This window comes from Rattus norvegicus, chromosome 14, assembly GCF_036323735.1.
Source record: "Rattus norvegicus strain BN/NHsdMcwi chromosome 14, GRCr8, whole genome shotgun sequence".
NCBI classification, from domain to species: domain Eukaryota; kingdom Metazoa; phylum Chordata; class Mammalia; order Rodentia; family Muridae; genus Rattus; species Rattus norvegicus.
In genome coordinates this window covers 34,047,836-34,073,263 of record NC_086032.1, presented here as the reverse complement: position 1 = coordinate 34,073,263, position 25,428 = coordinate 34,047,836, and the positions used below count along the sequence as shown (strand labels likewise).

The 25,428-nt window shown below is 42.9% G+C and overlaps 1 protein-coding gene across 2 annotated transcripts in view; it reads right to left on the bottom strand.

Annotated features, from left to right (window-relative positions):
• The window catches only part of Scfd2 (sec1 family domain containing 2), a 332,032-nt gene that overhangs the window by 296,160 nt on the left and 10,444 nt on the right, over window positions 1–25,428 (bottom strand). For both annotated transcript variants that reach the window (XR_010057401.1, NM_001017499.1), the window contains exon 3: window positions 10,282–10,409. Coding sequence is in view for 1 of the 2 variants with exons in the window: in NM_001017499.1 (NP_001017499.1) it covers window positions 10,282–10,409 (128 nt within the window). In the remaining variant the exon portion in view is untranslated. The remainder of the gene's footprint in view (window positions 1–10,281; window positions 10,410–25,428) is intronic.

Below are 25,428 nucleotides of genomic sequence, written 5' to 3'. Positions count from 1 at the left end.
TTGCTAAAAGTGGCCTCCGCAACCCCACATGCACTCAACATATGCACAAGACTAGTGCACAAGGCTCCATTTGAGAGCTGGGATGCACCCAGGCCTCAGGCCTCCTGCTTCATACAGGCACCTTGCTTTTGCATCTGTCTCTTCCCAGTGGAAGAACTCTCCCTATAGCAGCTGTAGACAGTATCTCCTGTGGCTGCCCCTTGAGGGACAAGAACTAGGAAGGGAAGGGATGATCTGGTAGTCTTTCCTTTTCTATAATGATAAAACCAGGATTTTTATTATATAATTAATAATTTTATTATTGAGAAGAGGAAACCTAGCACTGCCAGCAAGTGACTCCTATAGCTATAATACTTGGAATTTTGAGGTTCAGGGGATTCAGACTTTGGTGGCCCAGTGCATCAGGAGAAAGAGGCACCATAACCATATGCTGTGCTTCTGTGGGCAGGCAGGTAGCTACCGAGCATGGACTCCTCCAGTGATGGTGGGAAAGGTATTCTTCCATTGGCTGCACTTCTGTCAGCATCTTTACCCTGGGGAGAAGCACTGTGGTGGGCAGAGGGTGAGCCTCAGCGCTGCGCCAGTCACCTGAGGTTCCATCCCTACACCATCAACAAAATTATGAAAAAGAATAATAATTTTGATTAAGTCACAAGATAGACTTAAGAAATGCTGGATTTAAAGATAATTGTTTATTGTGGCTTGTTGGTCTTTTTCTCCCTCAATGACCTGCTTCCACCTCACTGCAGTGTTAGTGTGAACTGGGGATGAATCACGAGTGCACACTCACAAGTATCGACCATGCTCTAAGGACAAAGCAAGTCCTGATGTCTGCTAAGGGATTAAGTATTTGTTTTCTGAAAAATTATTTTGCATTTTGTTTTCTATTAAAATGCATTTAGTTTCAAAAACTAATAGACTTCAATGCCCTATTTAGTCCAGTTAGACCTAGTGGACATATATAAAACCATTTGTTCAGTAGTGGTGAAATATGTGTGCTTCTCTAGCATGCAAGGAACACTCTGGTAAGAAACATTCTCTCAGAGAGGCACAATATTATAGCACAAAACAAGTCTTAATGAATTCAAGATTGGAATGGTTTGGTGTATGTTTTCCAGCTACAGCAGTGTGACTTACAATCAACAACAGAAGGAATCTTAGAACATTCACAAACATGCAGAAGTTAAACACCACACTCCTCCCAAGAAGCCAATAGATAAACCCAAAAGGGAAATTTAGACATAACTTGGCTCAGAAGTAAGAGCATTTACTGCTCTTCAGTAGATGAGAGTTTAGTTTACAACCTCCTGTAACGCTAGTTCCAGGAAGTGCAACACCGCTGGTCTGCTCTCCATAGGCACCACAAGTGCACACACATGCATGTGAGCATGTGTGCACATGCGCGCGCACACACACACACACACACAATATAGTAGTTTGAATAAGAAATACCATATAGAGACACTAACATTCAACACTAACATTCAACACTTGGTGCTGAGTTGACAGTGATGTCTGGGAAGGTCTAGGAGGTGTGTGCTTGGTAGAAGAGAAAAAGCCCTGAGAGGAGGCTTTGAAGGTTCAAATCTGGTACCATTCGAAGTACGTATCCCTCTCTGTCTCTCTGTCTCTCTCTCTTTTGTGTGTGTGTGTGTGTGTGTGTGTGTGTGTGTGTGTGTGTGTGTGTGTGTCTGTGTATGTGTGTGTCTCTGTGTGTGTGTGTCTGTGTTTCTGTGCATGTGTGTCCCTCTATGTGTCTCTGTGCATATGTCCATCTCTCTGTGTCACTAATACACACACAATAAAAATAAAAACTCCTTAGGAAAAATAAGCAAAACTGATCAAAATCTCTGGGATGCAACATTCTAAATGGTAAATTACACCAATAAAACTTAGAGATCCCAGGGGCTGGAGAGATGGCTCAGCGGTTAAGAGCACCTGATTACTCTTCCAGAGGTCCTGAGTTCAATTCCCAGCAACCACGTGGTGGCTCACAACCATCTGTAAAGAGATTCGATGCCCTCTTCTGGTGTGTCTGAAGACAGCTACAGTGTACTTATATATAATAAATGAATAAATCTTTAAAAAAAAAAAACTTAGAGATCCCAAATAGTCTATCATTGAGTCTCAAGGAACTAGAAAAAGAACAAACCTTAAGTTAGCAGAAAGAAGAATAAAAACGAGCCCGGTAAACAGAAAACCCACTTTTTAAAAAAATGAATAAATTCAAGAGTTTCCCATAAGTCAAATTGAACTGACAGAGAGAGAGAGAGAGAGAGAGAGAGAGAGAGAGGGAGGGAGGGAGGGAGAGAGGGCACTCCTCAAGGCACGTAGACATGGCTGAGAATGAGGTACAGAGCTTGTTCTCCACACAAAGCTGGCCTGGATGAGGAACAATGCAAAAAGGCAGGAGCCTGGTGTCCGACTCAAGACCCAAAGACCAGCAGGTGCCCGTTGTCCTTGTCCTGGGATGCCTGCTCGGCGGGGGTGAAAGCGGTGTGGCTGCACTGATGTGACCGAGGTGCCTCAGCCACTGCTCATATGTAAGCTGTGCTCAGTAAGGTCCCAGGCCTGCTTTTCTAACATGACTGTAATACTCATGTATCTGGGTGGTGGTGAGTTACTTTGATAAGCTCATAGGTGCTAATGAATTACTTGTATAAATAACTCCTTTGTTGGTCTCCAGCTCGTTGTTTGTGCTGGACACACAATTATTGTTTACTTATACAAATATGTTCAATCATTCAAAATGAAGCCTGATAGCTGGGATTTTATATGATACGGAATAATTTTGAATAGTCTGCAGCCTGATCTATAAACCCTGCAAGAACTTTAAAAAATATACATAATAACTATGGTGCATGTTTTAAATTTAGTTTCCTGAAACAAGGTCTAGCTCATGATGGCTTGGAATTCTCTACTTCCCCGAGGCTGTCCTCTAATTACTGTTCGTCCTTCACCAGCCTACCAGGCTTGGAGATTCCAGGGTGTATGCACCACCACACCCGGCTTACAGTTATGTTTTCAATAAATAAAAATGGTATTTTTATCTTGAACTCTGTATAGTCTCTAGAAAAAATTCACTGAGTTCTACTTCCACTTTTAATTTAAGTGTTTTACTTCTTTGAGAATTTCATACATGAGTGCTGTATTTATATAACTTCTACTCCATTCCTCCTGTTCATACTCATTCCCTCCCAAATTCAAGACCCCTTCTACTTTAATTACTATTGTTTTTCACTTTACATCCCAATATCTGCCCCCTCTTCCCAGTTCCCCCTCCTATAGTCCTTCCCCCATTTCCTCTTCCCTTCTCTTCTGGGAAGAGCGAGGTCCCCCTGGGTCACCCTACCCTGGCACATCAAGTCTCTGCAGGATGAGACTCTCCCACTGAGGTAGGCAATACAGTCCAACAGATTCAAGGACAGCTCCCTCTCTGCTGTTGGGGGCCTACACGAAGACCGAGCTGTATGTGTGCTGCATATGGGCAGGGGCCTGGGTACAGCCCGTGCTCGCTCTTTGGTTCAGTCTCGGGGAGCCCCAAGGGTCCAGGTGAGTTGACTCTATTGATCTTCCTGGGGAGTCTCTATCCTCTTCAGGTCCCTCAGTCCTTCCCCCAACTCTCCCACAGGACTCCCCAAGCTCCACTCAGGGTGTGACTGTGGGTTTGACTGCTGCTGTTACATACACAAAGTCTCCCTGTCCATCCAGCTCTCCTCCTAAGTCTGTTTGTCCCTCATATGCTCAAGTGTCTCAGGCTAACCACATGGCATTTGCTGACCTGTCAGGATTGCCTCATTTTTAACATCTAACAGTGACTCCACTGATCTCTAAGGAATTGTGTCAATTTAAATCCCATAGAGTATGGCATCTTTAGAATATGATTGTAAACCACATCAGAGATGTGCCCACAAACCCATGTTCCTGACCCACTGTCAGGCATGGTCAAAACTACATCGATGATGCTGAAGTTCTGCTACTTTACTGTGTTTGCACTGATGACATACAAATGATGGTGGTCACAAGTGTTGGGGTGACCCAACTAGTATTGGGGCCTTAACACCAATCAGACAACAGCATGGAATTATACAGGTAGTCAGCTTCACTTCAGAATGGCCATGATGCAAATGTTACCAACCTTAGGAACTGACCAAGAGGAGGCAGTAAGTTGGAGGGACAGAAGCATCCTTTGTGCACCTCTACAAAAGCCGGGCAACAAGGAGAAACTGGAGGACCTTCATAGAAGACCTCATACCAATATTATCCAAACTATTCCACAAAATTGAAACAGATGGAGCACTACCGAATTCCTTCTATGAAGCCACAATTACTCTTATACCTAAACCACACAAAGACCCAACAAAGAAAGAGAACTTCAGACCAATTTTCCTTATGAATATCGACGCAAAAATATTCAATAAAATTCTGGCAAACCGAATCCAAGAGCACATCAAAACAATCATCCACCATGATCAAGTAAGCTTGATCCCAGGCATGCAGGGATGGTTTAATATACGAAAAACCATCAACGTGATCCATTATATAAACAAACTGAAAGAACAGAACCACATGATCATTTCATTAGATGCTGAGAAAGCATTTGACAAAATTCAACACCCCTTCATGATAAAAGTCCTGGAAAGAATAGGAATAGGCCCATACCTAAACATAGTAAAAGCCATTTACAGCAAACCAGTTGCTAACATTAAACTAAATGGAGAGAAACTTGAAGCAATCCCACTAAAATCAGGGACTAAACAAGGCTGCCCACTCTCTCCCTACTTATTCAATATAGTTCTTGAAGTTCTAGCCAGAGCAATCAGACAACAAAAGGAGATCAAGGGGATACAGATTGGAAAAGAAGAAGTGAAAATATCACTATTTGCAGATGATATGATAGTATATTTAAGTGATCTCAAAAGTTCCACCAGAGAACTACTAAACCTGATAAACAACTTCAGCAAAGTGGCTGGGTATAAAATTAACTCAAATAAATCAGTAGCCTTCCTCTACACAAAGGAGAAACAAGCCAAGAAAGAAATTAGGGAAACGACACCCTTCATAATAGTCCCAAATAATATAAAATACCTCGGTGTGACTTTAACCAAGCAAGTAAAAGATCTGTACAATAAGAACTTCAAGACTCTGAAGAAAGAAATTGAAGAAGACCTCAGAAGATGGAAAGATCTCCCATGCTCATGGATTGGCAGGATTGATATAGTAAAAATGGCCATTTTACCAAAAGCAATCTACAGATTCAATGCAATCCCCATCAAAATACCAATCCAATTCTTCAAAGAGTTAGACAGAACAATTTGCAAATTCATCTGGAATAACAAAAAACCCAGGATAGCTAAAACTATCCTCAACAGTAAAAGGACTTCAGGGGGAATCACTATCCCTGAACTCAAGCAGTATTATAGAGCAATAGTGATAAAAACTGCATGGTATTGGTACAGAGACAGACAGATAGACCAATGGAATAGAATTGAAGACCCAGAAATGAACCCACACACCTATGGTCACTTGATTTTTGACAAAGGAGCCAAAACCATTCAATGGAAAAAAGATAGCATTTTCAGCAAATGGTGCTGGTTCAACTGGAGGTCAACATGTTGAAGAATGCAGATCGATCCATGCTTATCACCCTGTACAAAGCTTAAGTCCAAGTGGATCAAGGACCTCCACATCAAACCAGATACACTCAAACTAATAGAAGAAAAAGTGGGGAAGCAACTTGAACACATGGGCACTGGAGAAAATTTCCTGAACAAAACACCAATGGCTTATGCTCTAAGATCAAGAATCGACAAATGGGATCTCATAAAACTGCAAAGCTTCTGTAAGGCAAAGGACACTGTGGTTAGGACAAAACGGCAACCAACAGATTGGGAAAAGATCTTTACCAATCCTACAACAGATAGAGGAATTATATCCAAAATATACAAAGAACTCAAGAAGTTAGACTGCAGGGAGACAAATAACCCTATTAAAAATGGGGTTCAGAGCTAAACAAAGAATTCACAGCTGAGGAATGCCGAATGGCTGAGAAACACCTAAAGAAATGTGCAACATCTTTAGTCATAAGGGAAATGCAAATCAAAACAACCCTGAGATTTCACTTCACACCAGTCAGAATGGCTAAGATCAAAACCTCAGGTGACAGCAGATGCTGGTGAGGATGTGGAGAAGGAGGAACACTCCTCCATTGTTAGTGGGATTGCAGACTGGTACAACCACTCTGGAAATCAGTCTGGATGTTCCTCAGAAAATTGGACATTGAACTACCTGAAGACCCAGCTATACCACTCTTGGGCATATACCCAAAAGATGCCCCAATATATAACAAAGATACATGCTCCACTATGTTCATAGCAGCCTTATTTATAATAGCCAGAAGCTGGAAAGAACCCAGATGCCCTTCAACAGAGGAATGGATGCAGAAAATGTGGTACATCTACACAATGGAATATTACACAGCTTTCAAAAACAATGACTTTATGAAATTCATAGGCAAATGGATGGAACTGGAAAATATCATCCTGAGTGAGGTAACCCAATCACAGAAAAACACACATGGTATGCACTCACTGATAAGTGGCTATTAGCCCAAATGCTTGAATTGCCCTAGATGCACAGAACACATGAAACTCAAGAGGGATGATCAAAATGCGAATGCTTCACTCCTTCTTTAAAAGGGGAACAAGAACACCCTTGGCAAAGAATAGGGAGGCAAAGTTTAGAACAGAGGCAGAAGGAACACCCATTAAGAGCCTGCCCCACATGTGGCACATACATATACAGCCACCCAATTAGACAAGATGGATGAAGCAAAGAAGTGCAGGCCGACAGGAACCAGATGTAGATCTCTCCTGAGAGACACAGCCAGAATATGGCAAATACATAGGCGAATGCCAGCAGCAAACCACTGAACTGAGAACGGGACCCCCATTGAACGAATCAGAGAAAGGACTGGAAGAGCTTGAAGGGGCTCGAGACCCCATATGAACAACAATGCCAAGCAACCAGAGCTTCCAGGGACTAAGCCACTCCTCAAAGACTACACATGGACTGACCCTGGACTCTGACCTCATAGGTAGCAATGAATAGCCTAGTAAGAGCACCAGTGGAAGGGGAAGTCCTTGATCTTACCAAGTCTGAACCCCCCAGTGAACATGATTGTTGGGAGGAGGGTGGTAATTGGGGGAGGATGGGGAGGGAAACACCCATATAGAAGGGGAGGGGGAGGGGCTAGGGGTATGTTGGCCTGGAAACCAGGAAAGGGAATAACAATCGAAATGTAAATAAGAAATACTCAAGTTAATAACGATTAAAAAAATAATAAACAAATACATTTAAAAAAGAAAAAAGAAAAAGAAAAACACAGCCCCAAACTAATAAGCAGAGGTCTCAGGCTTGCATGCACGGAGGTGAAAGAAAGGACACTAATGTTTCACTGCACTCTAATGGGGTGTTCCTGCCACAAGTACAACACTGGAGAGCACATCCCTTCTGCAAAGAGCAAGGATCAGGCCCTGAAGACCCTTTAGCCACAGTGGACCTCTGGAGAGAGGCATGCTGGGAAACCTGCCATAGGAATTTCTATGGCCTTTGTGGGTTGAAACGAATGTATTTCTTAGGGTCTATTTGTTTTCTTACTTTTAGAAGACATTTTTTCCTTGTATGAAAATCACAGAAAAAAATACAATTCCCTTTCTAGTGTTTTAGAAATCACTTCTCTGGAATGTATCTACTTAACTGACAATTTAATAACAAACTCTCAGTGAGATGACAGATATTTAGATATAGAATGATAAAATGAAGTTTTTTCTTTGTTTTAGCAATTACTTTTATCATTGAAGAAAACACAGTTTAGATCTATTAGTGTTCATACTGCAGGGGGTGGGGGATTTTATATTGATCTGAGGATTCCAGCAGGTAAAACCATCTCATAAATTTAAATACTGAGGAATCCTTGTTCTAGAATCAAAAGCTGTTTAATGTCTCAAAAAACACACACCACAAGCTTTGATTGAAGGCAGAAAAGTTCATATTTAGTAACCTTTGCAGCAGAGGCCAGGGAGTCCTGGGGGCGTTTACTTTCTTTCTGACTGCTGCAGTTCAAATCCCCACCACTGACCCAGTATGACCAGTACGTAACTATGAATAAGCCGGCTGAAAGGCAGTTTTCAAATACTGATGCCTCGATGTGTTGGAAACTTCCAGTTCTTTTCCTAACTTCTCATGGTTCTAGGTCTGTATGTGGGAATGAGGCCCACAAGAAATCCTGCCTGGTGACAGTAAGCAGAAGTGGATCACCGCACTGCCTTATCTGACTAGACGGACTTGGCACAGGCACGGAGCATGAGCTGACCCTGCTAACAATCCACTGTCTCTTTCTTCCCCACAACCCCCACCTCCTCTGTCTGGAGTTTGGGGATAAAGAAAAGTATGTTATCTTTTTTTGGGGGTTGTGGGAGTTGATAAATTTGAATTCTTTGTGGAATTACTCAGGATGCTTTGCTGGATGTTTTTAAAATTTCTGGCTTTGGTTATTTTCAAAGACAGAGCTCTTGAGAAAAGTAAAGTTTATTGATCTTTAAAGAGTCTAGTGTTGAGATATAAAATTTGATTTATGTTCTATGATAAACATCATAAGGTTTGCCACTAAAACACAGTATAAATCATCATCAGGATCTTCTAAGCACTCTGCCCTTTCTTAATTCACAATAGGAATCAGTCCTTGTTTCGCTGTACTTCTGAGTATGGAACTCCAAGCTAAACAAACGTACAGGATTGTGGTGAGGAAGGTGGCAACGAGCCCAGCACAGCAGTTCATCCCAGTGCTGGGGAGCTAAGGAAAGAGGAGTCTGTGTTGAGACCAGTCAAGGGGAAGGGGGCAGGATGGTGGGCTACCGGATAAGCTGGACTTGTACAGAGTGAACTGTGCATCCCTAGTCCCACATAAAAGTCTGGCATGTGATCTCCATGCTCAAGAAGTAGAGCTAAGGGATTTCTATCCAACCTGCCTCTGTAAATAGGATGGGAAGTTCTGAAGTAAGATAGCCATTGACGTCAACCTTTGATCTTCATGTGCATGTGTACCTATACATATACATATGCCAATGTAGTCAAACACTGCACATAAATAGACACATACCACAGTTAAAAACAACAAAGAGAAAGAATAAAAGGAAGCAGGAACAAGAACAAGTCTGAGTGAGAGTTTTGACTGTGGGCTGGCAATCCCATCCCTCACTTGATGCCCTGTCTTTCTGCTGGAGTTTGACTCTACAAGTTCCCTCTCCCCACTGTTACTCATTTCATCTAAGGTCCCTCCATCTGAGTCCTGAGCGTCTCTCACCTCCCAGGTCTCTGGTTCATTCTAGATGGTCCCCCTACCTCTACCTCCCAAGGTTGCCTCTTTTCATTCTTTCTGCTGGCCCTTTTCCTCTCCCTGTCCCCTCTCCCACCCAGGTCCCTCCCTCCCTGTCCCCCAAGTGAGACTGAAACATTCTCACTTGGGCCCTAGAGAAGAGTCTGAGGGAAAGGAGGTCCAGTGACTGACCCAAATTGGGATCCAGCTCAAGGGGAGGCTCCAAGACCTGACACTATTACTGATAATATGCTTATAGACAGGAGTCTAACATGGCTGTCCTCTGAGAGGCCCAAGAAGCAGCTGACTGAGACAGATGCCAATACTTACAACCAACCAATGACAGAAGCCAGGGATCCCTGTGGTTGAATTAGGGAAAGGCTGGAAGAAGCTGAGGAGGAGGGCGACCCCATAGGAAGCAGTCTCAATTAACCTGGCTCCTCAAGGTCTCTCAGACACTGGGCCACCAACCAGGCAGCACACACCAGCCGGTCTGAGGCCCCTGACACATACAGAGCAGAGGACTGGCAGGTCTGGCCTCAGTGAGAGAAGATGCCCTTAACCCTCAGGAGACCTGAAGCCCCAGGGAGTGTGGAGGCCAGGCAGGATGTGTGGTGGTGGCCTGGAGTGGGGTGGGGGATTGGGGACATCCTCTTGGAGACAGGGGAGGAAGAATGGGATGAGGACCTGTGGGAGGGCAGACAGGGAGAAGGATAATGACAACTGGACTGTTAAAAAAAAAATTAAAGATAGTTTTTAAAAAAGGGAAGCAGGGAAAAGAGAAGATAGAACGGCAGGAAGGCAGGAACCGGAATGGACAAACACCAGGATGGGCTCGAAGCTACAGCCTTGCTTCTACTGAAAACAGGCAGGATTTCTGCTGCCTACAAGGAGGTAAGGCTTACCCATACTCATCTTGATGGGCAGGTTCTCTCTGCTGGCTGCTTCCACTAGATGTCTCCGGACTTCCATCACCGCCTCTTTGTGCTTGGTGTTCAGTAAGGCTTCCCAGAGGGCCTTGGCTGAGGCATCACTGCAGTGGAAACACAAAACAGCTTAGAGTCAATTCCTACTGGGAAATGCGAAGGACTGGAAGAAATGAAAACCTCCAGCATTTCCTTGTGAGTGCTAATACCATCGCTCCCACTGGTAAGTATTAACCAGATACAGGATATCCAATTCATTTAATGAGCAGAGTATTGAGGAATTAAGGAGACAACATAATCAGGATAAAAAGGAGAAGAAAGGCTACATTGTTCCATCAAAGTATGAGAAAATAAATCTACGTATTATATATACTTTTGGAGACTTTTCACTTGAAAGTAGCTCACGGTGCAATTTATTGCTAAAGAAACATGAATGTCACAAAAGACAAAATTGAATGTAAGGCTAAAAACAACCTATTAGTAACATCAATTGACATGGCATAGTGTCTGAGAAACACAGAGAAATCCTCACTGAGAATTCTTGTACAGAGTTTCAATGCACTTCCTAGCCGCCGACTTCCGGGTGAGTAAGAATGAGGGCTAGCACGCGGTAGCAGGCACTGAAGTATCCCACTCCAGGCACTCAGTAGGAAGGAAGGAAGCCCTGTGGATGCCTTTACAATCATCTGTTGATAGCAGCGCCAAGCACTGCAGTATGCAGGCTCTCATCTGCGTTCACTCCCCAGTAGCTCTCTGTGTCATCTGCCATGCCTGTCCCCGTTATAAATGGGCACAGTGTTCATTCCGGAAGGCCGTTGCCATGAAGCCAAGTATACGCATTTGTAATAACGTTTTCAGCGCTCAATATACAGGAAACAAGGGTGACTTTTGTCCTTTCCTAAAGACATCTTCTACCCAAAAAGCCCCCTAACTCACACTAACCTCTCAGTAGAGAGTAATCGCTTTTACTATCACTACTGTTCCACAGTGAAGGAACATCTTATATTCAAAACTGTAACTTCTCTGACGGTCAGCTTAGCTACCAACATGACAGACTAAGAGATACAGAAAATCAGAAAAGAACATTTTTCCATGTATCTGTGAGGATGTTTCTAGAGGGTCAGTGAGCTGAGCAGGGAAAACCTGACTTGCTTGTGGGCTCCACTGCCCAATATGTTGGGCGCTGGACAGAACTAGAAATGAAAGGAAGAGGGGGCGCTCAGGCCTCGGCTTGAGCCCTGGTGTGGCATTCTGCTGCTCTTGCCATCGCTTACAGGTAATACGTTCTAATCCAGCTCTTGAATGCTCACTCACATCAGCGTCTTACAGGGAGCTCTGAAGCCTCCATCCTTGGCCTGGACTAGACCTTGCCTCTAACTCCTCCCCCACTTTGTTCTGAGGCACCCAGCTTCCTCAACAGAGGGAGCAGCCATTGCAGAACTCCCAGTCTACAACTGTAGAAGTCCTTTTTCTAATTACATACTGGGTTTTGGTGTTCCTCTAAAGGACCCTAACAGAATCCTGCATTTATTATCTTTAGATTTAATTACATGAGCATGTAAATTACATGTCATGCCCTATATGTAATACCATACAGATCAAATAAACTTTCAGTGACTTAAAATATGGAAGCTTACATATTTATAACACATAAGCAAAGACATTCCAAAACTCATTCAAAAATGAATAAGTAGACTCTATCTAATTTAATGCTATCTGGGAGGACAGTGACTGAGAGTAGCTTCTTCTGCAAACAAGCTAGTACAAAGGAACTACAGCTCTAACTGCAGCCAAAGGAAGGCATCACGCCTCTGCTCAGAGGGGAATGCGTATTATGGCAGAGCTACAAAGAGGGGAAAGGAGCATTTTGGAACATTCAAGCAGATATGTAAGAGACCTAAGACGGTTTTGCTCCTTCCAAGGGGTGAGACGAAGACAGTCCACCATAATTCAAAAGTATGTTTCTTTGCTTTGGGGTTTTCCAGAAGACACCCAATTCCTCTAAAGAGTGGAATGCAATCGGGAACCACTGAAGAGAGCTGAGCAGCCCCTTTACACAGTCAGCCTCCCAAACTCGCGGTCCACAATAGCACCTATCTTTCCCGTCAGAAGTACTCTCTCCAGATCCAGGTCTCAACACAGGAGCTCCAGAGTAGAGCACCACTACCCTCTTCCTTTCCCTCAGAATATTCATCTCCAAGTGCATCTCCAAGGTCGCAGTAGACCGATGCTGAGACTGCCCAGTAGCTTACAGAAGTCATTAAGACGCATGCTCCAGAGTCAAAAAGGGTGTGTGGAAACTCCAAATATTGTCCCCACTACCCAACCCAGACATATGGCCTGTGGTGCCATCCTCTTAAGCACAGGACTTCTTTCTCTTCTTTTCCAAGAACTTTCTTCCTCAAACAGTGCCTACCTCACAGGTCTTCTAAAATGAAATCTTATCAGAGAGAGAGCACAACGAGGAAGTCATCCAGGCCTTATGTGAGCCCTCTCACCTCCTCCCTCAGCCATACTGACCCCTTGATCTCTATACTGCCGTTAGACTTGGTGTATCTTCCCATGTTTAATTGTCCCATAGCTTGCTCATGAAAGAAGTACTTCTATGAAACCAGGGACTCTGTCTGACTCACTGCCTCATCACCTTAAAATGGGGCCAAGTCTGTGGTAGGTCTCTCAATAAATATTAAGTAAATTAAACCGTAAGTAGCATAAGCTGGTGCATCTAATTAATTCTCTACTTCCCTCATCTCTCTCCTCTAAAAGGAAAGCAGTATGAATGATTTCACAGATTCAATACGAGAATATGTACACACAGCTCTTCTCACTTCCCAGACTAAGCTGGGCTGCTGCTGCTGCCGCCGCCATTACTACTGTGACTGGCTTACAGTGGGGCTTAATACACATGGCAAATCACTTAATTATCAAATATTTTCATTCATAATTCCTAGCTGTGTACAGTCACTCACTCCAGATTTATACTCTATGACTCTTGTGTACTAAAATACCTTAGAAAAACATAGATTTTTCTGAGATTCCTAACATTGACACATAGGTATGTTTCCTTAAAATCAATTTCGTTGATACAGTTTTGTCTGATTTCAGAATGTGTGCTTCCTGTGCTAAGAGTTTGTTTGTTTTCTCCCATGATTATTCTGTGTGTGTGTGTTATGCGCATGTGCTGTGTATAGATGCAGGCACATGCTTGAAAGTTAGAAGACAACTTTTAAAGAGTTGGTGTTCTCCTTCCTCTGATGTGGGTATAACTTAGGGCATCAGACCATACAGCAAACGCCTTTAACTGCTGAGCCATCTTGCCAGCTCTTAAAAAGTTTCTTTTTTAAATAATTTTATTTATGTGTATGGGTGTTTCACCTACATGTATGTCTATGTACCGTGTGCATGCAGTGCCTGCAGAGGTGAGAAGAGGGCATTGGAGCCGCTGGGACTGGAATTACAAACCATCGCTACCTACCATGTGGATGCAGAAAATGGAGTCTGACAGAGCAGCCAGCGCTCTTCCATCTCCCCACACACTCTGAAACCTTCTACACTCCCACGCTATCCAAGATGGACATCCCAAGTTTCCCAAGCAAATATCCATCAGCTAATTTGGGTGGTATGAATAAATGCTGAGGACAATCGAGCTGTACAACATTAGTAACTGTTTTTTACTGCTGTGACCAGCTATGTGACAGGACGTAACTTGGAAGAGGCTTTATTTTGGATTAGCGATTAGGGGAATACATCACTTCAGGGGAGACATATCACTGGGAACTTGAAGTACCTGGTTAGATTATGTCTCAGTCAGGAAACAGATTCAGTTCAATGTCTTTTGTTTTCTTAAGTGTGGGATCTGGCCCATAGGAAGCTGCCATGCACATTCAGATGGACTTCCCTCCTAAGTTACCCTTGTCTGAAACACCAACACATATATCTCTGTGTATGACTCCAAACCTCACCAAGTTGAGGACCAAGAATAACCATACAAATCTACTCCTTAGCAACTCAATCCCCAAATATATTTAAACCTTAGCAGCTTAACTCTGTCCTCAAATGTTCATTAACATCCTACAATGCACAATACATTTAGTTCATCTGTAAAGTCTTTCAAATGTTAACAGTTCTAATATTGTTCCAATGCCCAAAGTCTCTTCTGTGACTTAAGGCATCATAAGATCCTCTAAAATCAAAGGCCAGTTAAATATTTCTATTATATAATGGCACATTCCAACGAGGAAGAATGCAGGCATAGCAAGGAAATATTAAACCTAAGAATGACCAAAAACCAGCAGAGCAAATACCAAACCCTGCAGCTCCATGTCTACTCTCTGGGTTTGTGGTTGCACCACCTGGACTCCAGCGAACTTGAGCAGCCCCACCCCTCTAATTTTGCTGTCTATAACACAGTCTGCAACACATGTGCTCCTCTCTTGGGCTGGCTCTCTTCTGCTTCCTCAGTGTATGGCTCATGGTCCTGGCACCTTCAACATCCTGGGATCTCCATAGTAACATAGGCTTCCTGGTCAGTTTGATGTAATGACCCCTTAGAACCTCCTTACAGAGAACCCAATCCTATTAGGGAATCCAATTCTCTTACACATAGACAGGCCTCAGCAGCTTCCTAGAATTTTGGTGAAAGTCTCTATGACCCTAAATGCCTTGTATGCCTAAAAACTAGCACTATTAGAGGACACTGCCAAGTAAAGATATCTGATAGCCACTCATCCCACACATGCACTTCTATTACAGCACTACACTCTCTGGGCCTTAGAAGCTAAACTTGGAAATATGGAGAAATCAAGTTGCTATTAATCAGAAAACTTCCTTCCTCCCTGCTAGCTAGCTTCCATAGTATTAGAAGGTACTCTACATGTTGCAGAGGGCAGAGAATAACCAAAGTCTTACTCAGCTGTTCCCCCAGGAGCTACAGAAATGATCGGTGTGACAAGACATGAAAAACACGGGTACAATGGTCGCAAGGATGCTATGAGAGTGGCCAACTGCTTTCTGAGTGAATTTAAAGCCTCCTCCACAGGAGGAAATACATTCCTGATACTATAAATCTGGCCAAAATGGGAGCTGGGGGAGCAAGGGCCCCAGAGGTACGCTCTTTACTATTATTGTGGTAAATGGGCATATTACCAAACAGCCCTCTAGATTCACTCTTTAGAAGCCTGGATTAGTGCAGCTCTCAAACCTTATCAGGTAAGTTTCTTTGTGCAATGGATGGTGGTCATTGGCACAAGTCTCCAGCAATTACAGCTACTTTGTCTGCACTTGCTCTGTTAGGAACTTTACACTCACTCAAGGCTTCTTTCATCAACAAGCTGTACAGCGCTCACCCGCAGTCTCCTGCTGTATAACTAAGAACAGGAAACGGTAATCACACAACAACCTGGATGCTAAGTTGTCTTAAAAGGTCCTGCCAAAGGCAAATGTGTTCATTACTTTTAACTCAGCCTCACTCAGATTCTCAGGACCAAAGCGGAATGTAGCCAGCTTATTTGCCAAGATGTAACACTACTGATCTCCACAAAGACTCCCCAGCAGAGTCCTTACTGCCTTCTGGGACCACATGACCCAGACCTCCACTGTCACATTCCCAGCAGAATGTCCCTTTAAGCAATGCTACTACAACCTCAAATGAAGCACCTACTAGTAGACCCTATTTACACCTAATCTAGGCCCTTCACGTCCTATTTTAAACTTACTTCATCTTGCTCAGTCTTTTCTCTTAAGTTCTAGAACAGCTAATCAACATCTTTCTAATAAGTCTGACCTGAAAAAGCTTTTTTTTCATTACTACATAAGATTTCTATGGAGCTGAAGAAATGGCTCAGCAGTTAAGAGGACCTGCTGCTCTCCACAGTGCCAAAGTTCAGCTCCCAACACCTAAGTGACAGTTCACAACCGTCTGTAACTCTAGCTCCCTCATGACCTCTGTGGACACACCCTACACACACACACACACACACACACACACACACACACACACACACACACACCCTTTTTAAATCTTTTTTAAGGATTTTTGAAACATAAATAAAACATAGTTTTAAAGTATATTTTCAAGTACTACCATGACATTCTATTTTGAAAGCACTTTAGAATTTATTAAAGCCTATTTCTTTAGTCTTCTCTTCAGAAGATCATGGCCACTAACTCAATCTAAAGAGCCACAGAGACACCAATCGCCTGACTAACCACACTCAGTCTGAAAATGGTGAAATTGGGGATCATGTTCAGGAAACGAACTTCTAAATTCAGTGAGAAAACTATCAAAGAGAGTCCACTAGGCAGAATGTGAATTATTTTCAATAGTTTATGCTGTATTCTTTTCAAATCCTTAACTTCCTCAATATCCACTACTCTCCCTTTAAATTGGCACATGGGCCTTATACAGGACGGAATACACAAATGAAGACTGAAGTAACGTGTGTGTTTACAAGGCACGGGCACCCCAGGCAACCAGGCCCTAAGCAAGGGACTGGGAGCAAACAAGAACACATCCAAATGCCCCACCACCATCTAACAGACAGCCTGACCACTGTCACATATGGGTCACATGTAAACCAGCCCCCACTGCCCTACCCACAGCCTGCCATTGCTGTGCTGTGCTGCCCGGATGCTGGCTAATAAATCTCTTGCTTGAAGGACAATTTAATTCAGCTCCTCTCTTCTCACCCTCTCTTCTTCTTCCTACTGCTACATAAGCATATGAAGAAGATAAACTCTCAAGGTCCTGCATTTCTTTTGTTTTGTTTCGTTTAATACCATATTGTTCCCCTCGAAGTCATTAGTCACTGACAGTCATGTTGTTACACAATGCTAATTATTTTCCACTTCAATCATATTGTACAAATCCCCCCTAAAAAAACAACAGGAGTAAGCTGCCTGCCACAAAAGTATAAGCCCATGAAAAGAGGAGAACATACATCTCTAATCCCAGTGTTCTTATGGCAAGGTGGGAGGCAGAGTCAGAGAAGCCCCAGGAGATCCGGGCTCAGCTAGGCTGATATACACAGTGACAAGAAACTGTGTCTCAAACAAGGTGGAAGGTGAGGGCAACACTCATGTTGTCGTCTGGCCTGCATACACGCCATGGGTACATGCACTCGCACGTGAACATGCAGAGAAGGAGGCTTTGTTATGTTCTTTCTGAATTCTCAAGTGTTCCAAATGTATGCACATACTCATTATATAGTATATATGATCTTTTTAAGATAGAAAGACAAAGAACCTCAGTTGCTCAGACAGATCATTTCTAATGTTGCTCATATCTATGTTCATTACATCCTTAGGAAAGGCAGGGAAAGTACCCTTTAATTATCTTCTAACCCCAAAGCTAGCAGAGTTAAACCACTTGCCTCACATAGGACCAGAACCTCTGACTTACACAGGAACAGCAGGGCTCTCTACTGAGCCATGTCCACAACCCTGTATATACCATATTCTGGTTATCCATAGTACCAATGTGTTATCTGTGACTGATCTTCCTGGGATGCTATATTTCTATGCCATGTAATGTTATTTTCATTTATTGAGAACAATGTCACAGAAGTATGACTATCTTATCTCACTGAATAACATTTCATAAATGCAGAAGGATATTCTTTAAGGTATTAGTGTGGAGTCTCTCCAAGGCTTCGTAAGATTCTGCCTGCCTTTTGACCCCTGACTCACAAGGTATAACTTTTCTTTCTTCTTCCTTTCCGTCTCTTTCTTTTGGATGCTGGTCAAAGCCTAAGGACACTTGAGGGGAGGTGGATCCTGGGAGGATGCTTTGGGCTTTCTTACTCTTTCCCTAAAGATCTCCTCCCCACAACACGGCCACTTTTCTGTTGTGTGGCTGGCCTCCATGCCCCTAACTCAATGGCATACCTCTTCTCTCCATTGTCCTCCTCCAAGCACTGCTGAGAATAACGGCTAGTCCATTTGGAGAGTTCTTCTTTTAAACTATGACAAAATTGTCCTTGAGTTTAAAAGGGGGGAGGAATAGTGTGCCCAAGTTATATAGTCAACACACTGACTGTCATTTAAGTTCATATCCCTGTAGGCTGCACACAGGAAGTTTAATTGTATATAATTATGTCAAGAAAGGGACCTAGAAAGCCAGCACCTGAGGACAAATCCCCCCCGTGTTTGGTCCTCTAGCTTCACATGAGCAGATATGATTTATTTTCCAAAGTGCATCAACAGATGCGTGACTATCCCATACTGTTATTTCTTTTATTAAAACTATTTTCCCTTTCAGAAATCTACTGACAAAGAACTAACAAGAACACATCTGGAAAGCTGTAGAATATGAATTAAGCATTTTTCTGCCATCTTCTCTTTCCCAGACATAAGTTTTACTATATTGCAGTTACTGGAAGACAATTTTGTTACAATTCATCCTTTGAAGTATATGATAAAATAGTAGTACATTTGTCATGGGCTGGAGAGAGGGCTCAGTGGTTAAGAGCACTGACTGCTCTTCCAGAGGTCCTGAGTTCAAATGCCAGCAACCGGTATATTTATACTTAATAAATAAATCTTTAAAAACAAAAGTAGTATGCTTGTCTTATGAAAAGATCCATTGTGTTGCTATGAAATGTAATGAGCTTCTAAACCATCAGTAACTATATAATATGCCACATACATACAAACATCTGTTCTTTTTCTTCCTTTGTTTTAAAGATTTACTTATTCAGTTTATATATATGAGTATACTGTCACTGTCATCAGACACACCAGAAGAGGGCATCAGATGCATTATGGATGGTTGTGAGCCACCATGGGGTTGCTGGGAATTGAACTCAGGACCTCTAGAAAATTAATCAGTGCTCTTAATTGCTGAGCCATTTCTCCAGCCCTGTTCTTTTCCTTAATTAGCTATCTTGTATCCCTAAAACTACATTGATTTGACAAGTGACCACATCTTAAGACTACAATCTAACAATTAGAACCTGCTACAGACCCTGTCTTGACGTCTTTCCAGAGCCGGGTTGCAGGAAGACATGGTCCTTTCTTTTCACTCCTTGCTCTTTATTTATCATAGTCACTCAGCTCTTAGTGGAATTTTAGAAGTTGCTGTGGCTTGGCAAGTATGAAATGTCAGATTCGGTCTACTAGAAGTAAACAGGAAATATTCATTCACCACCAAGTAAAACGCAAAGACGGCAGCGTTAATTTCTTAAAGGTGCTCGAGTGTTGACTCACAGTGCTCCTTCAGTCAAGCGGAAGGCATGTAATTAAGAGGCTGATGTTGAACCATGCATGCACACTTGCGTCTATGAGTAAACCTGGGCAAATGCAGGAAAGCTGAGCTTACTCACAGGATCTGTGTCAGCAGTCTTGGCATTCCAACAGTAACTAGAGCAGCAGTGAGAAACCCAGCAAACATGTTAACTTGTCTTCAGTAGAGCAGGCTGAACATAGCTTGTTACTTGGAGGAATAATGACTTCCATCAGTGTGATCTTAATGAGCTAAATAAATTAGTCAGACTTCTGTGGTCATCTTTCCTCTTGACTGGTATTTTTAAACAATTCAGCTATGCGAAAAATATCCATTAACCTTGATCTCCAAAAAGGTGAAAGAAGTATAATATATGAATCAGATAAACCTGGAAACCAGTCTGTCCTTCACTGTTCTTTGAAAATACCAGCACTTCCTGCAGCTGCACAACCCCAGCCTCTGGAGCCAGATCTAGCAGAGAAGCCAGAATGGAGCATGCTCCTTCAGGGACACAGACAGCAGCTCTGGGGGAGCAAACACTAGTCTAAGTGTGGAGTCGAGGTCAAGCTGAGGCAGTGACCAGCAGAGCGGAAGCAGCTAAACAATGGCATTACAGTAGACTGAGCTGGAGTAGCCATCTGGGCAACCGGCCCACGAGAAAGCCTCTCAAGAAAATGAAGGAAGACGGATGCAGCCAATTAACCCACTTTGTCAGCACCCCCACCCCATCCCCATCCCCAACCCAGCAAATACCAAGCCATCAGGCCTAGTGACTCATCTCGGAGTGCTGGCTTCCTCTATGGGCAACTGGAGGGTCTTTAACAACAGACTGGTGCGAGCAGATCTTCACTGTTGAACCAGCACTTAGAATGTGCAGTGATGAATGGAGCTGAGGACTGGACTGGATGACGTCCTCTGTCACTGAGCTATCCCTATCACTCTTTTGACTTCTTATTTTGAAACTGGGTCTCACTAAACTGCCCAGGCTAGCCCTGAATTCACTTAGTAGCCTAGGCAGGTCTTGAAATTTGCCATCTCCTTAACTCAGCCTCATGAGTACATAGGAACAGCTAGGACACCATCACTAAGCCTGCTTCACAATACAATGTTCCAGGTTCAAATCAATGGTGGTCCTCATGGACCCCCTAGCAACTGTGGCCCTGTTACAAACCCCTCTTTCTATTTCACATTCATAATACTTGTTACTAACAGGAAATTGTATTAGTAAGTTTGGAGTAAAGGTAGCAATGGAACATTAAGAACAGAAATACTCTAGCTTTAACAGAATGTCACCATCCTAGACCAATGGGGTGGTCATATTCTGCCACCAACACCTTCTGGGCTCTGCAGTATCATTTGATAGCACACAAGCGTAAAGAGGTTATGTATAAAGTTTCTCTCACAAGCATCTGGTCAGAGGAAAAAAAGACAACCAACTCGCGATTATGAATCATCCAGTATGAGGAGGCCATCTGCCTTTAACTCTGGAGGCTGAGGCAGGAAGGTGGCTGAGAATTTCAGGCCCACCTGGTCTATACAGTGAGACCCTGTCCCAATATAAACAAACAAATCATCCAGTCTGAACTAAGGCAGAAAATGGAGGGTAGTATTTACTAGAAACAGTTATAAAGGAAGAAGCAGCTTGTACAAGGCCAACAGGGGAAAGTCCAAAGACTGAGAATCTGAAAGACATTAAACTTAAGCTGCAATCCAAAGAATGGGCATGTGGGGAGGAAGGAAAGGGGAGATGAAGAGAGGGCTGAAAGAGTAAGGACAGAGCAGAGCTATTGATTTTCTCAAACCCCACAGGTAAGTGTTTACCCAAAGGACAAAAGAGAGCCACTGAGAGAGCTTACAGGATACTGACTCAAACTTAGCACTAACTGCGGATGGAGTAAATGTGCTTCCTTGTCTGTGTGTGCAATCACATTGCTTATACTAGAAGGAGTTTTCATTGTTTCCTATTGAATGTTCTTATTTGGGAATTTAATCACATTTATTCACATTAGTCAACACATTTTTTAGTGTCTACTATACATTCTGAGTGCCTACTATGTACCAAGCACTTCTCTTGACACTTGGAATTTTAGACCATTCCTTAGAAATCATCCCACCTACTTTCTTCACAAAGAAGAAAACTATCCTGATGATAAACCAAAAAGACCTTGGTCAAACCATGCATGGTGGCACATACCTTTAACCCCAGCATTCCAAAGGCAGAGGCAGAGGCAGAAGCAAGGATCTCTGTGAGTCTGAGTTCAAGGCCAGCATGGTCTGTGTAGCAAGTTCTAGGACAGCCAGTATTACATAGAGAGACCTTGTCTCAAGAACACAAAAACAAAATAGCAAAAGCAGACCCTTACAAGTCATAAAGATTTGATCAAAAAACCACTGAACAGAAAGGAAAGACATCAAAATCAAACAAAAAACCAACACCCATAGCAACAGACACAACCTCTCACACAGGGCTCAGTACTTGAAATGATCACTTTTTTAAGGAATCTCTGTCCACTCTCATTTTTACTTTCAAAAAAACCCCAATTTTATATGTGTGTGTTTGTGTATTCATTGTGTATGTGTGTATACATATGTATACGTACTATATATACATATCTCATATACACATGCATACATACATACATACACATGTACATATACAGCACGGCTGGAGAGATGGCACTCTGGTTAACAGCATTTGTTGATTATCCAGAAATCACCAGTACAAAGGACCCAGCACAATCCTTTGGTCTCTGAAGGCATCTACCAATAAATCTTTCACACACACCAATCTTGTTAATTAACTCTATAGCTATCAAATACTGGAAAAGGCCCACTAGCAGGAATGGCACCAAGCGTTAAGAGGAAGTGCAGTAAACACAGATACAGGACCACCTGGACAGTCTGCTGAATAACCCTGGTCTCTACATCATGAGATTTAGACACACCCCAATACAGTCTGCAGCTGGTTAAGTCCCCAAGAGTCAGCTTCTCAGAACAGATACCTAATCTTACTTGGCTGTGAACACAGCCCATTAGGACCAGCAATCACTTGTCACTCACATGCGGGTAAGTCTTTCCATTCCTCCTTTTCCCACCGTAGCTAACGTCAGAGGACTCCTGACTTTGTTTAAAGGAGCCATCGTTTCCACTTAAACAATGAATCCCAAAGCTACAAAGACCTGGAGTTCAGTCTTCTCACAACACAGAGACGTTTCAATTCTTCAACATGGAAGAAGTGTAGGGTATGGATGTGCATCCCTTATGCCAAAGAGACAGCGCCCCAGCAGTTACACACGAGAGCGTGTACCTGCAGGCCCTCTCTGTTTCATGTGTCGTTCAGACAGAACTCTGAAAGTATAAGTGTTAAACCTAATTCTCCATCACGAAACAGCTTACAATGGCTCTGTTATTTTTAATCATTTCAGTACTTATTCTGGGCACTTTCACTCTTTAATTTTTACAGAGGAGTCCATAAATTATTCATAAATTCTGCTTTCTATAGCTGTAGCTGAGCCCAGAGAAAAGTAAATAACCAAGGACTAATACCAACCATGTAGAGTTGCTTTTGAATAAAATGCGACAATGCATCTTAAACAAAACTGCGGCGGGGAGTGCTGGGTTTGTTTTTGTTTCTTCTTTCAAAAAAGGAAGAATACTTGTTAAAAGCCAACAAAAATCCCAACCAAGAAACACACACATGCATGAATGCACCAGTCCAAGCTGGGGCATAGCACAGTGGTCAAGTCCTGGCATGCGCCATGCATTAGGTCAACCCTCGGCATCAAAATAACAAGTCTCAGTCAGAGGCTTTGAAACAAATCAGAGAGACACAAGGCATAGACCGACACAGTCAACATGAACCACGTTCAAGACAGTGTCTGTATAAAGCGACATTTTATACGACCCTCATTCTCACCGTTGTGCTGATGCTGGATGACGCTGTGCTGTCAGTCACAGGAAAGTACAGTGCACGCACTTATGCACACTCCCTGATTCTTGATGACCACGGTAAGCACTGTTAGTGGTTTAATTTTCTTTTATAGTAATTTACTTTTATTTTTTCAGACTATATGCCTTGTTTTTAATTTATTCTTGGTGGGGTGCACACATTTGCTATGGCACTTACGTGGGGGTCAGAGGTCAGAGGACATTTCAGCTTGCAGAAATCCGTTCTTCACCTCGAACATTCGGGTTGTCAGGCATAGGAGCAAGCATCTTTCCCATCTCTCTTCTCTTTCTGACCCTCCCTTTTACAACATCTTGTTAACACAATGACTATGTTTTAAATACTCAACACGTATAATCTAGAATGCCCATGTTGTTTGGCTTGACTTTCTCTAAGGCCACAGCTCACCCTATCCCCAGGTACTGCTCTGGGTGTATAAATGCAGCAGCCACCACCATTCATTCATTCATTTGTTCATTCGTCCGTTCATGCATGCATTCACTCGTTTGGTTTTCACTCCATATCTTAGTCCAGGTAACAGTTCATATCTCTACTAATAGAGGATCTCTCTACCAGAGAATTCTCTCTATCTCTCTCTAGTACAGAAACAGACTGAAATAGAGCGTAGACAACTATAATAGAAAGAGAAGTGCTGAAGAAGAAAAACACAAGTGAGACAGCAAATACAAAGGGATAAGCCAGACAGCAAAGGACTTGCTGAAATGAAGAAAATGTTGAGGCTCATGTATGAGGAAAGGGTTCAGGAGCAGAGACCATCAGAGCCGAGCACTGGAGGCAGGACACTGCACTGCCTATGCAAAGAACTGTAAGAAAGCCAGTGCAGTTGGAAAGGGGCAGTCAGGGGGTCAGACAGAGAGGACCTACAAGTAGCCAGGTAGCCCACAGTCTGGAATCCACTGCAAGTCCTTGGCTCTCACTAGGAAGAAGAGGAGAAACAGGCACAAAAGGAAGAACAGGAGTGATGGGCACTGGACCAGAACCAGGTGGAAAGTCAGGGAAAGGTTGCTGAAGATGCTAAAAGACTAAGAGATTAGAAAGAGCAGGGCTTGGAGCCAAGAACAGAAACCCACTTCGATACAAACAGGATTCTGCCTCCTTCTTGCCAAAAATATTTCATATAATCCAGGGAAGGGTGGACAGGGACAGTAACGCCATGCTGTAATGTATTTATGTTCTCCATTTCTCATTTGCATTGGCAGGAACTTCAATGGCTGTAATTGCAAACAGCCTATTATGAAAATTGTATTACCAATAAACTTTTATTATAAAGGCTTATGTCATACTTAGAAACTTGATTTTTAAATACTATTCCATTGCAGGCACATTTGTTGCCAAGTACCCATCTGTTCTGCATTTATCCTCACTCTCCTTTCGGTGAGAAGCTTCTGGAGAGCTGTCAGAGGTAGTAGTGGCTGTTGCTACTGTGATGGACATGTGATGCATGCTAAGAAAACTGGTTTACTTCAATTCCTCCTTTGTGGACAAACCACTCCATATAACTTCTTCACTTGCCCAAGCAGTTGAAACAAAGCTCCCATTTCTCTCCCAGCGGTTGCTTATACCGTTCTCAGTGTGCATCTATGTGTGCATCTTTACCACACACTTCCACTGTCATCTTTTCTCCAGCCCTCCCCTCACTAAAAGGTTCTGCTTTGGCTGGAGATGGCTCAGCAGTTAAAAGCACTGACTGCTTTCCCAGAAGTCCTGAGTTCAATTCCCAGCAACCACATGGTGGCTCAGAGTCATCTGTAATGGGATCCAATGCCCTCTTCTGGTGTGTCTGAAGACAGCTACAGTGTACTCACGTACATAAAATAAGTAATTTTTAAAACTGGGGTTCTGCTTTACTCAGATCCCTCTAGAAGTCCTCTTTGACATTTGGGGACACAATGTCATCTTTGGATGGCACTTACTCATTTTCATAGTGTAATGAGAAGAA